The sequence below is a fragment of the Glycine max genome, chromosome 4 (assembly GCF_000004515.6).
Source record: "Glycine max cultivar Williams 82 chromosome 4, Glycine_max_v4.0, whole genome shotgun sequence".
NCBI lineage: Eukaryota > Viridiplantae > Streptophyta > Magnoliopsida > Fabales > Fabaceae > Glycine > Glycine max.
In genome coordinates, this window is record NC_016091.4 from 50,381,451 (window position 1) to 50,397,211 (window position 15,761).

General features: G+C 30.7%; 3 protein-coding genes across 3 annotated transcripts; 2 read left to right on the forward strand and 1 right to left on the reverse strand.

Annotated features, from left to right (window-relative positions):
* Window positions 1-570: 570 nt before the first annotated feature.
* Window positions 571-3,018, reverse strand: LOC100782604 (uncharacterized). The gene is made up of 4 exons (XM_041014680.1): window positions 2,620-3,018; window positions 1,806-2,277; window positions 1,672-1,714; window positions 571-1,021 (listed from the first exon to the last, which is right to left on the reverse strand). Exons 1-4 carry the CDS (start codon window positions 2,767-2,769, stop codon window positions 571-573), a joined length of 1,116 nt encoding a protein of 371 aa, XP_040870614.1. The 5' UTR covers window positions 2,770-3,018.
* A 986-nt stretch (window positions 3,019-4,004) lies between these two features.
* On the forward strand, window positions 4,005-7,210 carry LOC100803640 (aspartic proteinase Asp1). Its single transcript, XM_026128317.2, has 8 exons — window positions 4,005-4,384; window positions 5,022-5,139; window positions 5,251-5,477; window positions 5,880-6,113; window positions 6,211-6,349; window positions 6,446-6,640; window positions 6,751-6,823; window positions 6,925-7,210. Exons 1-8 carry the CDS (start codon window positions 4,200-4,202, stop codon window positions 7,017-7,019), a joined length of 1,266 nt encoding a protein of 421 aa, XP_025984102.1. The 5' UTR covers window positions 4,005-4,199; the 3' UTR covers window positions 7,020-7,210.
* Window positions 7,211-10,399: 3,189 nt separating this feature from the next.
* LOC113001467 (aspartic proteinase Asp1) lies at window positions 10,400-12,739 on the forward strand. Its single transcript, XM_026128318.2, has 8 exons — window positions 10,400-10,576; window positions 10,741-10,858; window positions 10,955-11,181; window positions 11,391-11,630; window positions 11,716-11,854; window positions 11,955-12,149; window positions 12,259-12,331; window positions 12,444-12,739. The coding sequence occupies exons 1-8, from the start codon at window positions 10,440-10,442 to the stop codon at window positions 12,536-12,538; spliced, it is 1,224 nt and encodes a 407-aa protein (XP_025984103.1). The 5' UTR covers window positions 10,400-10,439; the 3' UTR covers window positions 12,539-12,739.
* The last annotated feature ends 3,022 nt before the right edge of the window (window positions 12,740-15,761 follow it).

Here is a 15,761-nt window from a genome sequence, read left to right on the forward strand (position 1 = left end):
ACACCATCAAATTGAACCTTTGAAAATATTACTCTCAAAGTGCTTACATTATTTTCCTTTTGGAGGGCTTTGTTATTAATAATGAAATTGAGTTCGAGTTTTATTGGTGCTTTTCCTTTCTTTCGACACTGTCCTGCTATAATTATAACCGTAGTTTTCAAACATAGTTACCAATAAGGAAGATAGCGCAGTATGCCTGTATCTAAGGTGCTGAATAGCCTAGCACGGGATTTTGCATATATCATCCTCACAAATTTTGTACTTTTGCGAACAAAGTAGCTCTAACAAGAGCTGGTTTCTATCGAGTGATTAGTAAAGTGAATTTCCAATACATAATTTTCGATTTGTATACTCTGTGGAGGTTCTTACTCTGCCAAGATTACAATGCAAGTATTTTTTTAACCTTTCAGTTAAGCTGGTATTACTAGATTTTCCATCCTAAGTTTATAATGCCACCAACTATAAGGCTTAATGGTGCCCCAAAGATTGAGAAATTTAATCTATTCACTAATAATAATAATAAATGAAAGAAAGAAAAGGTATCGTAGTATACTCTTGGGGATCTAAAATCTAAGAAGGCGTTGAATTCTGTAAAATACGAACAACCTCGGATCTTTGATTGCCTGTGAGTTTTGTTGGAAACTCAACTAGAAATGTAATTTTCAAGTCTCCTCTCTTGCCAGGTTCTCTGGAGATTGGCATGCCTTGGCCAGGGATGATCTTCTCAAAGCCAGGGTGTATGATATTGTCAAGTGTCAAATTCATGTGCTCTCGACCCAATAGTGGGACTAATATTGTACACCCAGTAAGTGCCTTTACTAAGGGAATTTCTACACCCAATTCCAAATCATCCCCTTCTCTTCTAAATAATTGGTGCCTTTTCTCGGAGATGATAAATATTATATCTTCTCTGTATGCTCCTGGTCTCTCATTTCCTTTTCCTTCAAATGTAATCTTTGTTCCTTTCGTCCATCCAGGTTGCACATTTATTGTTAGCAGTTCTTCCTCTTGAACAATTCCCCTGTATGGAACAAATACCAAACATATTCATTAAGCTTTTTCCAAATACATAATCGTGGAAATCCTGATCTTGCAAATGTACTTCCGTACACATATATACATAGGAGACATATCGATCTAGCGAGAGCCTGAGAGATGAGAGTTAGTCTTGGTCGTACAACCATTCATGAATGCTCAGAGATTGTTTTAATTAGTTTTAATCTCGTCTATCTATTTGAATTAGATAGTTATGATTCGTTTCTCCCACACACTCTCACTTAATATGCTCATATAAAAAAAATTGTAGTCATTTGACTTGCTCCTGCTATTATATAGTCATTGTCAAATATTATTATTAAGTCTACTCTACAATGAGTCATGATTCTATAAAACACAGATGGTAAGGATCAATAGACAAACAAATTGATGTATACCATCAGCATTTGACAATGTTAGTATGATGAATCATTCTGTTAGGATAGACTCAATGTTTTTATACTAACATTTCAAATTTTGTTAGACAAAGATTGTACAACAAGAATAAATCTAATGACTAGCATTTCTTTTTTGTTAGTATGTGTATATTAGCAAATCACAACTTGAGATTTGTTAATATATTCTCAAAGTTTACCCAGCTAATATGCTTTCAAAAAGAAACCATAGTATATTAACAGGACTCTCTCTAGATATATTTTGGCATATACATTGACAAGCACTGAATTGTGAAAATCAGAAAGATGAAAGGAACAAGGAACACATACAAATGAATGACATGACATGAAGGGATTGGATGAATATGAAATTACTGACTAACCCTGTATCTGTGAGGACATCCCTTGTGATCATGATTTTTTTCTTGCATCCATAGCACAAGTCTTCCAGAGTGCATTCTAGTCTTTTCTCAATTGGTGGGGGTTTTAGCATCCCAGATGAATTGGAATACATGATTGGAGTGTCTCTCTTACGACTGGCATTCCGTGACTTCAGATCATGTGGAGGCATTCTGAAACTGCCGCTGCTGTTCCATGAAGAAGAAGGGGTTGGAATAAAATCGCAGCTCTTGCTTGAGGCCGGGTGATTAATCTTTCTGCTTGCATTATTTCTAGACCCAGAATTTTCAGAAGGAAAACACGAAGAATTATCTAAGCTTCTATGCCTACATAAACCACATCCTCTTAAACTCATTGGACTATCATCATCATTAATGCTTCTCATACCATTGCCATTCGATCTGAAGCCGTGAATTCCATTCGTGGTTCTGTCCTCTTTCATGTGTTCCTGATGAATGAAATTAATATCAGGAGAAGAATTTTTATTAGATTTTCACATTACCCAACTATGTACATGCAAGCATGCATTCAAATTAAGAATTTCCAAATAAGGAAAAAAGCCATTCTCAATGATTAAATGGAAAAGGCCATTCTCAAAATTGATTTATAACCACTTTTTGTTAACAAAATCAACCGTGATTTACTGTATTGGATAATCATATATGTAACAACCTAGTAGTCAAAATACTAAACTGCTTTGACTTTTGACTTTTGACTTTTGATGAACCGAATTAGAAACGTTAATTTTCCATGAAGAATTAATATAAGAGTGTTTCTAGATTGGATATACCTGTTGTGTTTGTTTCTGGCGTTGCGGGTTATGTCTGCTAGAGGATGATGATTTCTTGTTACGACGAAACCATCTTCTGATAAAGGATTTGTATGGTTTGCAAAGGTCACGAATAGAGTTTTTGCCAAACACGCAGGTAATGCCCACCATGAGAGAGAAAAAAAATCAAGGAACGGGGAAGATCAGATCGATGCAACAACAGTCACAATGTCAAACAGGTTGAATGCATGGTCCCAAATTTGGAACAGAGCCTTTTATTAGCATCGTCTGTTATTAGGAAACGTAGTCACTGTTTTTTATATGTATATATATATATATATAGCTTTTGTGAACTTTATTATTATTTTTTATTGGACTTAAACGTGGTATTTCCAAAGTTGTTGTTGAATTTCAAAATCTACCAATATTTGATCAAGAAAATTTATAAAACTACCGGCCTTAATTTTATTAACCTGAACTGAACTCGTATATGTATATTCTCCCACACGTTTCCAAGTCAAAATGAAGTTACGTGATATGTATCTTATTTCTTTGGTGACTTTCTATCTGTGGATTGCACATTTGCACCACATCATTTGTCTAAAATGTTACATACGTACTTGATTATATTAGTGTTACAAATAGGAGGGTCTAAATCGTGCTGCTTAAGTTGTAAACGCTACTACGCTAGAAGGAGACAAAAATACAACAGTTTGTCCAAGAACATATATTCAACAACAACTGTCCATCTGTAATATAAATAAAAGTATTGACTGTCTGTAATTTATTCTCTTTCTTTAAAAAAAAAAGGTCAAATTTTTAAAAGAATTTCTTTTATAGAAGTAAAACCCAAACATCTAACAATAGTTTAGCACTTTTAAAAGTCCATAACATAGGAGACGAAAATTACCATTCAATACCTAAATATAATGTTTGTAGAGAAAATTCGTTAGATTTTCTTATGAGGACACTGGTGATTTTTATAAGAAATGTATGGACAATATTTTTTCTAAAATATTTAACATAATTATATATTTAATGTTTAAATTTAAGACTATTGATTATTAAATTAATATAATATTATATCAGTTAATTTACTTGTTCAACGATAAAAAATGTTAGATTCTCATATAAAAATATTAGCAATATATTTCAACATTTTTATTATTAAATGAAGTTCGTGCAACTCTTTTTTTATTTAATATATTTTATCTAATAAAAATATTTAAGAAATTAAATTCGTAACATTTTTTTATAATTTTTGTTACTTAAAGGATTCGTTTTTATCTTTTATGATTACTCAAAAAATTTAACAAGGCTTTTTTATTTTAAAATTTTAGAGGAAAAAGACAGACAAATTTTCCTCGTAACCTTAATAAGTCATAGTAATGACGTGAGAAGATTCCATTCCAGTGTGCGTGTTTTTTCTCTCCCTATAAATTGAAATCTGTCATGAACACGCAGACACGCTTTAGTCAGAGCCCTCTCTCCCTCTGCTTCAAGTTTCCAAATTTTCCCCCTTTTCCTTCTCGTCTCTTTGTTTTTCATCACAATTCTCAATTCTGATTTTTGAGAAACCAATCCATTTTTTTTTTCTGAAGATGGTTGTGAAAAGTAAGGGAATTCCATTGGCGACGCTTTTACTCATTTTGTTCCTTTCTGCCATTTTCCCAACCTCTTTCTCGAATCAGGTTCTCAACTCCAAGAAACCAATACCTTCAAGCTCTGCTTCTTCCCTTGGTTCCTCTGTTGCTTTTCAGATTAAAGGAAATGTATATCCACTTGGGTATGTTATCTTATGTTATGATATGTTATGTATTCTCTGACTTGTTCAACAATCTTCTTCTGAAAGTCATACAAACTCTCTTTTTATTGTTCTCCAAAACTTTAAAGATTTTTATTTTTTTCTGGGCATGGATTTTTTTCCGGAAAGTTTTGAACTTGCGGTTCTGTTATGATTTGAACTGTGCTAATTGTTTGTAAAGTTTTCTTTGTATCCCTACATTAAATAAAAATAAATAAAGGGTGTATTTTTTTTTTTTTTTCTGATTTGGTTCTGTATCCCCTTTTCCCCTTTTAGACCTTTGAATACTCCTCTCAAACATTTTCCTCTGACTAGTTCTTCTAATTTCGTAGGAAGTTTCAGAATCATCCTCGTTTATATCGAACTAATTTGATTTTCATTCAATGATCCTACCAATGAATTTCTGAATATATTTTTTAGAGAAAGAAGAATCAAACAAAAAAGTAGTCTGACTTTGCCAGACCCCACCTCCACCAGCATTTGTGAGCACTTTTGTCGACCACCACCCCCCCCCCATGATCATCCTTGCTCATAGTGGCTTTCTAACAAGAAAAAGGTAATAGTAACATGATGGTTTGTTTTGTAAAAGTTAATGAATGAATTCATCCTTCATGTGCAGGTATTACACGGTGAGCCTCGCCATTGGCAATCCCCCTAAGGTTTATGATCTTGACATTGACACCGGTAGTGATCTCACTTGGGTTCAGTGTGATGCACCATGCAAAGGTTGCACCCTAGTAAGTTTCACTTTACAACATTCTCAACTACTTTTACTTACTATTACTAATTACTAACCAATCATCTTATGATGAATGATGATGTTCATTTCCTTAATTGATTTTTTTTAGCCTCGCAATCGACTTTATAAACCCCATGGCGACCTTGTGAAATGTGTGGATCCCTTGTGTGCTGCAATCCAGTCAGCACCAAACCATCACTGTGCTGGACCAAATGAACAATGTGACTATGAGGTTGAGTATGCAGACCAAGGATCATCTCTCGGTGTGCTACTCCGAGATAATATTCCCCTTAAATTCACTAACGGGTCTTTAGCACGCCCTATGCTGGCCTTCGGGTGAGTGTTTACTCTCCATCTATTTCACAGTGCTTGGTTTACTAATTTCAAATTGATCATTCATGATGCTGAAACATTTGTAAAGCTTGATTATGCTTTTGATTCCATAGGACAATATTTGTTTTAAATCTCTTAGAATATAATGGTCTCTTTTACTAATTCATTTATAAAATGTGTCAGATATGTCGTTGTCCTTCTCAAAAAAAATAAAATTAGCCCTCATTTTATGACACTTTTTTCATAAATGGGGAACCAAAAGAAAATGATTTAATTTTTTGGGATAGACAAAAAATATTTATAATTTCATTTTTCATAAACATATTATTATCTTGTCTTTTGTTTAAAACCACAACTATTCACCTTCCTAAATAATCAAGATTTCCTTATTCTGTTGAATGCTAGGTGTGGATATGATCAAACGCATCATGGTCAAAATCCCCCACCTTCCACAGCTGGGGTTCTTGGCCTTGGAAATGGCAGAACAAGCATTTTGTCTCAGCTTCACTCTCTTGGCCTAATTCGCAATGTTGTAGGCCACTGCTTAAGTGGGAGAGGAGGAGGCTTTTTATTCTTTGGAGATCAACTCATTCCCCCATCTGGAGTTGTTTGGACACCCTTATTGCAGAGTTCCTCCGCGTAAGTGTTAAAAATTAAAATAGATACGATTTGACTATTTTGTTTCCTTATGAGATATTGCTACTCATGAGAACTTACACACAGTCTTTTGTTTCAGACAACACTATAAAACAGGTCCAGCTGATCTGTTTTTCGATAGAAAGACTACTTCTGTGAAGGGTCTTGAACTTATCTTTGATAGTGGGAGCTCCTACACATACTTCAATTCCCAAGCTCATAAAGCTCTTGTTAATCTGGTGAGATATGGAATCCAAGGAGCCTTGTTATTGTATTGTATGGCCAATGATAATTACCTCCCATCTTCAGTTAGTAATGTTTGATCTGTGATTCAGATAGCTAATGATTTAAGGGGAAAGCCATTGAGTAGAGCAACTGGGGATCCATCACTACCAATTTGTTGGAAGGGTCCAAAGCCTTTCAAATCTCTACATGATGTCACTAGCAATTTTAAGCCACTACTACTGAGCTTCACAAAATCAAAGAATTCTCCGCTGCAGCTACCACCAGAAGCTTATCTAATTGTCACTGTGAGCACCTTTTTAAGACTATGAATCTACGAGCTACATCTCTCCCTCTCTTTAGTGAAAGGAACAAAAGAAATTATGTGTCTATTGTCTAACATGCTACCCTTTTTCAGAAACATGGCAATGTCTGCTTGGGAATTCTAGATGGCACTGAAATAGGACTAGGAAATACTAACATAATTGGAGGTGAGAAAATTTCAAATACCAATAAATTTTGAGGAAGTCTTGTTTTTCTCTCTTTTTTATTTGATAATTGATTGTAATACATTTTGTTTTGCTCTTGACAGATATCTCTTTACAAGATAAGTTAGTGATTTATGACAACGAGAAACAACAGATTGGATGGGCCTCTGCCAATTGTGATAGATCTTCCAAGTCATAAATCAATCTAATGTAATTTTTTTCGTTAGCTGAGACTGTCGATAGGGCTTTCTCAGCAGGAAATCTTAGCAAACTGGTGCCCTGCAACTTATGTTATAGATTATCAATGAGTTGTCAAGGCAAGGAGGGTTAGGATGTAAAATGGTTGGGATAGCATATATGATTTACTATACAGATTTTCATTTACTATAATAACTTTGTTTCTTCTTTTTTTTTTTTGTCCAAATTATAATTTTGTCTTCCACAAGCTACAATATACGCATTTACAAATTTAAACATCGGCTGAAAGAATTAATCTAGACATTTACTCTGAAGTTTTAAATTCTAAAAGCACTCAAGTTAATTTTTAATATAATATTAAAATTTATTTTAATCACTCATAAAAGTAGGAATTTTAAGTATAAATTATATCTAATTACTTATATATTGAGAGTGAATCTTAATTGGAATTGTCATCAAAGGATTGATACAGCGGTGTAAGACTTTATTGTGTTCACATGAGTGAAAATAACTTATTTAGTGAGAGAACTAGTGTTTGATTCTCATTATTTATAACATACTCTTGGATCAATAATAATTATGTATCATGAACAGAATTAATCTTTAATTTGTGACAAAAAAAAAATTGTGAAATGGATCACTTGATTCAACTAATCTAACCTGACAAATCAAGACATAAAAAATAAGATGAGTCAAGTTGATCCACTTCTTATATTGACTACAGATTTATTAGTTAAACTTAACTTGATTAGTTAACCTACATTTTTCTTAGTTCAACTTAACTTGATTAATTAACCTAAATTTTTCTAATTCTTTTTAAGTCTCAAATTAAATAACCTATTTGATTAGTAGTTAAGCCTTTTTTAACTTCTTTATCCGTTGATAATTGAATGGCTACAAAATGCTCATTCTTTTTATTTCTACTATAAAATTCAAATTGATTAAAATAAAGGTTTGAAAAAACTTATAAATTAAGTAATTAAGTAAAAAAAAAGTTCAACAATAAAATAAACATAATTTTCATTAAAAAACCATACTTTATGAATTTATTTATTTTTAAATTATATTTGAGGTGCAAAAACTTTAGCTATAGATTACAGTTGTCAAATTAATGTTCCAGTCAGGATAAAATGGAATGGTTAGGTCAATCTTTCCCAAAATAGTTGCTCAAAGGTTCGAATTTCTTATAGATATAAGGCAAAGTTTGATTTCACTATAATTAACCTCTAATAGGTAAAGAGTTTTCTGATTAATCTATTATTTTATATAACTTACATAGACTTTGCTTCTTTGCTTCTTAAATATGAGCGTCAAATGTTCGATTTATATTTTCATGTGTTTTAAAAAATATTAAAAATATTAATTTCTTAAATAAATATTAGTATATTAAATTAATAGTTTCTGACTAAAAGCATCTTGAGTAGTTGGTTCACTAAAAGAATCTATTATTTTATATAATATTACATTAATTTCTTATATATAAATTTAGATATTAATTCAATATCTTATTCATAAAAATAAATCAATATACTAAGAAACTAAATCATCATTCATTGACATGATTTTTTATATTATATTTACTTATTCTTATTTCGTTACAAAATTCTCAATTTTTTATTTTAGATTTTGATTTTTTTTCTTCTAAAATCCCAGTTTAATTACTTTTAAAGTTTTATTGTTATATTAAAAACATATTTTTCATTTATACATTCAAAAACGTTTTTTCGTATTTTCTATTTTTCTAATAAATTAAAGTTACTTATATTTTTGACTTATTTATTTAAATTAATTATAAACTATTTTTTTATGAATTTCAATTTTGGTAATTTTATTTTATTTAAAAATGACTGACGCACAAAATACATACAAGTACATTCTTTACATAACATTTCTTTAAATGACGAACGCGTCGATTTCTAGTCATTACCCTTTAACTAATACAAGGTAAGGTCGCGTTAAGTTTTCACGTAAAAAAGTTACTATATAAACACTTCTCTAAAGACCCACTGGCATTTGTTTAAATTAGGAACCAAACACATTCATTTTCAACTCATCCTTGAGATAAAATTTACTTTTTGAAGTAAATATTAAAAATCGTGACGATGTTCAATATCATTCGGAAAGAGACATACTAATCCGCATTGACGCATTTTCATGCCACTATTTTGCTTTACGCATGAAACTTCCAAATTCTCCGTTGGTCGCTTTCAACTTTGCAACTTTCAAACCCAAATTTATAAAGAGATCAATTTTTTCTTTTCTTTTTGAAGGATAGAGAGAGAGATCAATTTTTAAATATATATAGATATTTTATTTAATTGCTAAACATTCATTAGTTAGTAATATGTAAAATATATTTGAATTAAAATTCATAATAAATAAATATTTTATAACATATAAGTTATATTTTAAAATTGTAATAAATATTTATATCATGATACAAATTTATTTTTAACTATAGGTAAATTCTTTTTGAAATATTTTAAAATTCAATATGAAAATAATATATTAGAAAAGATAAAAAAGATTAAGAAAAATTTCTAAAAACATCATGATTGAAGAAAAACTCTCATTAAAAATTAGATTCTAAAAACATTCTCATTCAAGATAACTATTAGTATAATTTTTAACTTAGGAAACATTGTTTTTGAGAATATTTCTTACAAATTTTTTCTCATGAGGGAAATGTTTTAATGCTATCAAAATACCAAATAACCCTTATTAACTCATTTAATAAAATTATATAAAATTTTGAATTAGTTTCTTACTAAAAGTGATAAATAAATAAATAAATTTAAGAATAAGAAATACTAATAAAAATTCTTAGCATGTTTCTTATCGTTTTAAGAATATTATTGCAGAAACATCATGGAAATATTTTTTAGAAAATGTAAAAAAAAAAAAATCTAACATAGAGCAAATGATAAATTTTGTGATGTTAAAATTAAATAGAAATATGAAAAATCATACAAACCTTTTTGTAATTTTTAAATTCATGAAAAATTTTATTTTATAACAAAACTTATCCAAATTATAGTTGATCGAATTAATTTTAAAATTTAACTTAATTTACGTGCAAGAAAATGTTATAATAAATTATTTATGAATGTTATTATCCAACTAGTAATACTAGATAATTTTCATTATTCTATAAAAAAAATATAATTTGCATTAAAAATAAAAATAAATTTCACTACAATTTATTTATTTTGAAATTTAATTCTAATAAACAATTTAATTCTTATTTTTTAAAAAATGGGTTGTCAACCGGGAGAGAGTTGGTGATTTCAATCTTAGTAATGACGTGGGAGATTCCATTCCAGTGTGTGTGCTTTTTCTCTCCCTACTACTATAAAGCCATGTTAGTGTCTGCTTCAACTCAAGTATCTCTTTGTGTTCATAGCAATTCTCTATTCTGAAGATGGATGTGAAAAACAGTGGCAGGGGAATTCCATTCATGACCTTTTATCTCTTTCTTCTTCTCCTTTCTGCCATCTCTGTTTTGTCCCATGCTTCCTCTATTGCTTTTCAGATTAAAGGAAATGTGTATCCACTTGGGTATGTTTATGTTCATGTTCATGCATCCTCTGACTTGTTCTAAAAGTCATACCACATCAACTCTCCACAATTCTTAATTTATCATTCTCTAAAATTTTCAAGTTTTGCTGGACTTGGATTTATATATATATATGTCATGACTTGAGCTGTGGCCTGTGGTGCAGGTATTACTCGGTGAACCTCGCCATTGGCAATCCCCCTAAGGCTTATGAACTTGACATTGACACAGGTAGTGATCTCACTTGGGTTCAGTGTGATGCGCCATGCAAAGGTTGCACCCTAGTAAGTTTCACTATACAACATTCTCAACAACTTTTACTTACTTTTTATTATGAATGATGATGTACATTACCTTAATTGGGGTGTTTTTTTTTTCAGCCTCGCGATCGACAATATAAACCACATGGCAACCTTGTGAAATGTGTGGATCCCTTGTGTGCTGCAATCCAATCAGCACCAAACCCTCCCTGTGTTAACCCAAATGAGCAATGTGACTATGAGGTTGAGTATGCAGACCAAGGATCTTCTCTCGGTGTCTTAGTTCGAGATATTATTCCACTTAAACTCACCAACGGAACTTTAACACATTCCATGCTCGCCTTCGGGTGAGTGTTTTCTCTCCCATCTATTTCACATACATTGGCTGATTGCTTTTACTATATATTTTCAATTTGATCATTCATCATAATATGCTAGTGAAATATTTGTAAGGTTCAAATCTGTTTTTCTGTTTTTGTTCCAGTAAGACAATGTTTGTTTTTAATCTCTTCCAAATAAATCATCTTTTTTTTTTTTTTTATGTGTTGCATGGTAGGTGTGGATATGATCAAACTCATGTTGGTCATAATCCACCACCTTCCGCAGCAGGGGTTCTTGGCCTTGGAAATGGCAGAGCAAGCATTTTGTCTCAGCTTAATTCTAAAGGCCTAATTCGTAATGTCGTTGGCCACTGCTTAAGTGGGACAGGAGGGGGCTTTTTATTCTTTGGAGATCAACTCATTCCACAGTCTGGAGTTGTTTGGACACCCATATTGCAGAGTTCCTCTTCCTTGCTGTAAGTGTTAAAATACATTATTTGTTTCCTTACTAGACATTTCTACTCATGAAAATTGAGAACTTACACATAGTCTTTGTTTCAGAAAACACTACAAAACAGGTCCAGCAGACATGTTTTTTAATGGGAAGGCTACTTCTGTGAAGGGTCTTGAACTTACCTTTGATAGTGGGAGCTCCTACACATACTTCAATTCCCTTGCTCATAAAGCTCTTGTTGATCTGGTCAGATATGGAATCCAAGGAGCCTTGTTATTGTATTGTTTGGCTTATGATAATTAATCATCTCCCATCTCCAATTAGTAATCATTGATTTGTGATTCAGATAACTAATGATATAAAGGGGAAGCCTTTGAGTAGAGCAACTGAGGATCCATCACTACCAATTTGTTGGAAGGGTCCAAAGCCTTTCAAATCTCTACATGATGTCACTAGCAATTTTAAGCCCCTAGTACTGAGCTTCACAAAATCAAAGAATTCGTTGTTTCAAGTACCACCAGAAGCTTATCTAATTGTCACTGTGAGAACCTTCTAAGTCTATGAATCTATAAGCAACATATTTCATTCTCTTAAATGAAAGGAACAAAAGAAAATATGTGTCTATTGTCTAACATGCTGCCCTTTTCCAGAAACATGGCAATGTCTGCTTGGGGATTCTAGATGGCACTGAAATTGGACTAGGAAATACTAACATAATTGGAGGTGAGCTGTATCAGATACCAATAAAAATATAAAATACAAAGAAATCTTATTTTTCTTTCTCTTTTTTAATTTGATAATTTGATTTTAATGCATTTTGTTTTTCTCTTGACAGACATCTCTTTACAAGATAAGTTAGTGATTTATGACAACGAGAAACAGCGGATTGGATGGGCCTCTGCCAATTGTGATAGGTCTTCTCTAATGTAATTTTTTCTTAAGTTGACTTGACATGGCTGATAGGGCTTTCTCATAAGGAAATCCTAGCAAAATAATGCCCTGCAACTTATGATGTTATAGATTGTCAATGAGTTGTTAGGCAAGGAATGTTGGATGTAAAATGGTTGGGATAGCATATATAATCCCATATATATGGTACAACATAATCTATATATAAACTTTATTTTTTTACATTTTACTATATTTTTTTTGTCCAAACTATAATTTTGTTTTTCATAAGCTACAACATACGCATTTACAGATGTAAACATTAACATTGGCTGAAAAGGGATGCTCTACATTACGTTGAGATAGATGAATGAATATACACAATAGTATGTCTATGGACTATGGATATTCATAGGTCGATTAGTTGTGAAAAATGAGACGAAAAAACAAAATTAAACAAAAGAACGTAAGAAAAAATGTGATTGAAATAAATTTTAAATCTAATATAATTAAATTTAAATTAAATTTTAAATAGTTATAATTCCTGATATTCATGATTTCTCATGACCATATTTCTAGACATGAAAATAATTTCCTTATACTAAATGCACCCTTGTAAATAAAGTTCAGTTATGGTGAAGTTTGATTTTGCTATAACTAGACTCTATAGGATAAAGATTTTTTATTTTATGATTGACGATAAAGAGTTCTTCATTAATATATTATTTTATATAAATTAAAGTAACATAGATAATTTTTTCTTTTAAATCTATGATGGATCATAAATTTGAATTCACTTACAAAAATCTATTATTTTATTTATTAGTTAAATATCTTATTCATAAGAATAAAAATATAATTACCATCCTTAAACGTAAACACCTTTTTTTTTATTATATTACTTATCTTTATTTTTGTACAAAATTATCAACTTTCTAACTATGTTCAAATTTCTATTTCACAGTTGGATTTCCCCCCTCAAATCCCAGTTTAATTACTTTTAGTTTTATTTTTATATGAAAAAAATATTTATCATTTATACCCTCAAAAACAATTTTTTAGTATTTGCTCTTCTTCTCATAAATTCAAGTTACTTATATTTTTTACTCACTTATTTAAATTAATTACACACTTTTTTTTTGTAAATTTAATTTTAATTAAAAAATACCTATGCGCGAAATACACAAGTCATTGTTGACATAACATTTCTTTAGATTACAAACGCGTCAATTTATGAAATTAAACTAGCCATTACCCTTTAATTACCTTACCAAAAAAAGTCATTACCCTTTAATTAATGAATTTAATGCTTATACACTATAAAATTATTTTATATTATTATTTAATCAGATGTAAATTATTTTAAAAATTAATAAACTTATTTGTATATAATAAATTACAATTATAATTAGATGATTAATACATAACATTTTTCTCTCTTAATTAATACAAGGTCGGGTTAAGTTTCTATATAATTTTTTTTTATCGATGCTCAAATTTTATCATATAAACACCTCTCTAGTGACAGTCTATCTAGCATTTCTCTAATTTAGGAACCGAACACGTTGATTTTCAATCCATTCCTAAGATAAAATTACCTTGCAAAGTAAGTATTGAAAATCATGACGAGGTTCAATATCATTTGGTCATCATCAGCTTGGAAAGTGGCAGAGACCTATCAGCATTTACGCATTTTCAACCCAATAGTTTTCTACACTCAAAAGTCCAACCCAGGAAACTTCCAAATTCTCTCGCTTTCAACTTTTTATAAGTTTCAAACCCATATTTATAAAGAGATCAATTTTCAAAGGTAATAATATTCCGATAAATTGTTAAACATTCATTAGTTAGTATTTTATTGATCGCCGAAACCAACCACTACAGCCGAAAAAATTAGAAAATATTAGCAATACCTTACTTATTGATGGAAAAAAAAAATCATTTTCAAGTTCAATCTTTGCCTGTTTGGAATTCTCCTGATCCAATCCTTGAGACTTTGTAACTAATGAATCCCTTTATCTTGAGTTTCTTTTGTAATGTTTCCAATGAAATATAAAATCATTTTCTTTTTATGGAAACAAAACTCAAATACAATGTGTATAACCGGAAATTTTAGTGATACTTATTTATTTAATATATTTATATAAAATACCACTTTTTTAATGTAATTTTATTAGATGATATATTATTACGTGAGAGATTTGAGTTTATAAGTTTTCTCTCCTTTTAAAATGTGTTCATGAGAACAACTAACATAAAAAGTAAACACTTTGTAATTAAGGATAAATTACACATGCTGTAAAAAAAATAATTTACACATTTAACCCTTTATCCTATTTTTTTTTTTTAATTTGGTTTGGTCTCTTATCGTAACAAAATATAATTTGGTCATTTATGTTTTTCGATTTCTGTCAATTTAGTCTTTTCAAAATAGTGACCTTTTATTTTATTTTGCAATACGATTTTGAATTATGTTTTTAATGCTTTAAGATATAAAATTTATTCTATTAAATTCACTTATTAAGAAATCCAACAAAGAAGCTGTCAATAAAGAAGATAAGAGTCATTTATATTTATTTTATTAACTTTAACGACAGGGTAGGTGATTTCAATGTTAGGACTTAGGAGTGACTAAGTGAGAAATTCCATGTTAGTCTCTCCCTATTAAGCACGCTTTAGTAAGAGCCCTCTCAAGTGTCCATGAGTATCACGATAACATCTTCATCAGAAGTTAGTTGGGCAGTTATATTAGTTGAGTAGATGGTTAAGTCAGTTTTCTGTAAGAACATCTAATTGTATAATAAAACCTGTTTGTAACCTTTCTTGCTTCAGTTAAGTTGGTTGATCATAATCCTGACGAGCACATTGCTCATCTTTTCTGAGTTCACTGTTCTCTATAGTGCATATAAAAAATATTTCCTTCCTTCCCTTTCATCTCTTTGTTGTTTTCATTCGGATATTGCCGTATCAATCCCTTTTTCTGAAGATGAGCGTGAAAAGGAGGGGCAGGGGAATTTTGCTCTTTCTGCCATGTCCGTTTTGTCCCATGCTTCCTCTGTTCCTTTCCACAAACTTCTTCTAAAAGTCACATAAACTCTCTCATTATTATTCTCTAAAACTTTTAAGGTTTTATGGGCTTGGATCTTTTTTAGATACTTTTGAACTTGTGGTTGTGTCATGATTTTAGCTGTGCTAATTAATTGTAACGTGCTCCGGGTGCAGGTATTACTCGGTGAACCTCACCAAAGCTTTATGAACTTGACAT

Coding starts and splice junctions, on each gene's coding strand:
- LOC113001467 (XM_026128318.2), top strand. CDS start 10,440: ATGGATGTGAAAAACAGTGGCAGGGGAATTCCATTCATGACCTTTTAT. Junction 11,855..11,954: donor ATAAAGCTCTTGTTGATCTG/GTCAGATATGGA, acceptor TTTGTGATTCAG/ATAACTAATGATATAAAGGG. Junction 12,150..12,258: donor AAGCTTATCTAATTGTCACT/GTGAGAACCTTC, acceptor GCCCTTTTCCAG/AAACATGGCAATGTCTGCTT.
- LOC100803640 (XM_026128317.2), top strand. CDS start 4,200: ATGGTTGTGAAAAGTAAGGGAATTCCATTGGCGACGCTTTTACTCATT. Junction 5,140..5,250: donor CATGCAAAGGTTGCACCCTA/GTAAGTTTCACT, acceptor GATTTTTTTTAG/CCTCGCAATCGACTTTATAA. Junction 6,114..6,210: donor TTATTGCAGAGTTCCTCCGC/GTAAGTGTTAAA, acceptor CTTTTGTTTCAG/ACAACACTATAAAACAGGTC.
- LOC100782604 (XM_041014680.1), bottom strand. CDS start 2,769: ATGGTGGGCATTACCTGCGTGTTTGGCAAAAACTCTATTCGTGACCTT. Junction 2,278..2,619: donor GCCAGAAACAAACACAACAG/GTATATCCAATC, acceptor TTCATTCATCAG/GAACACATGAAAGAGGACAG. Junction 1,022..1,671: donor ATATATCTAGAGAGAGTCCT/GTTAATATACTA, acceptor TGTTCCATACAG/GGGAATTGTTCAAGAGGAAG.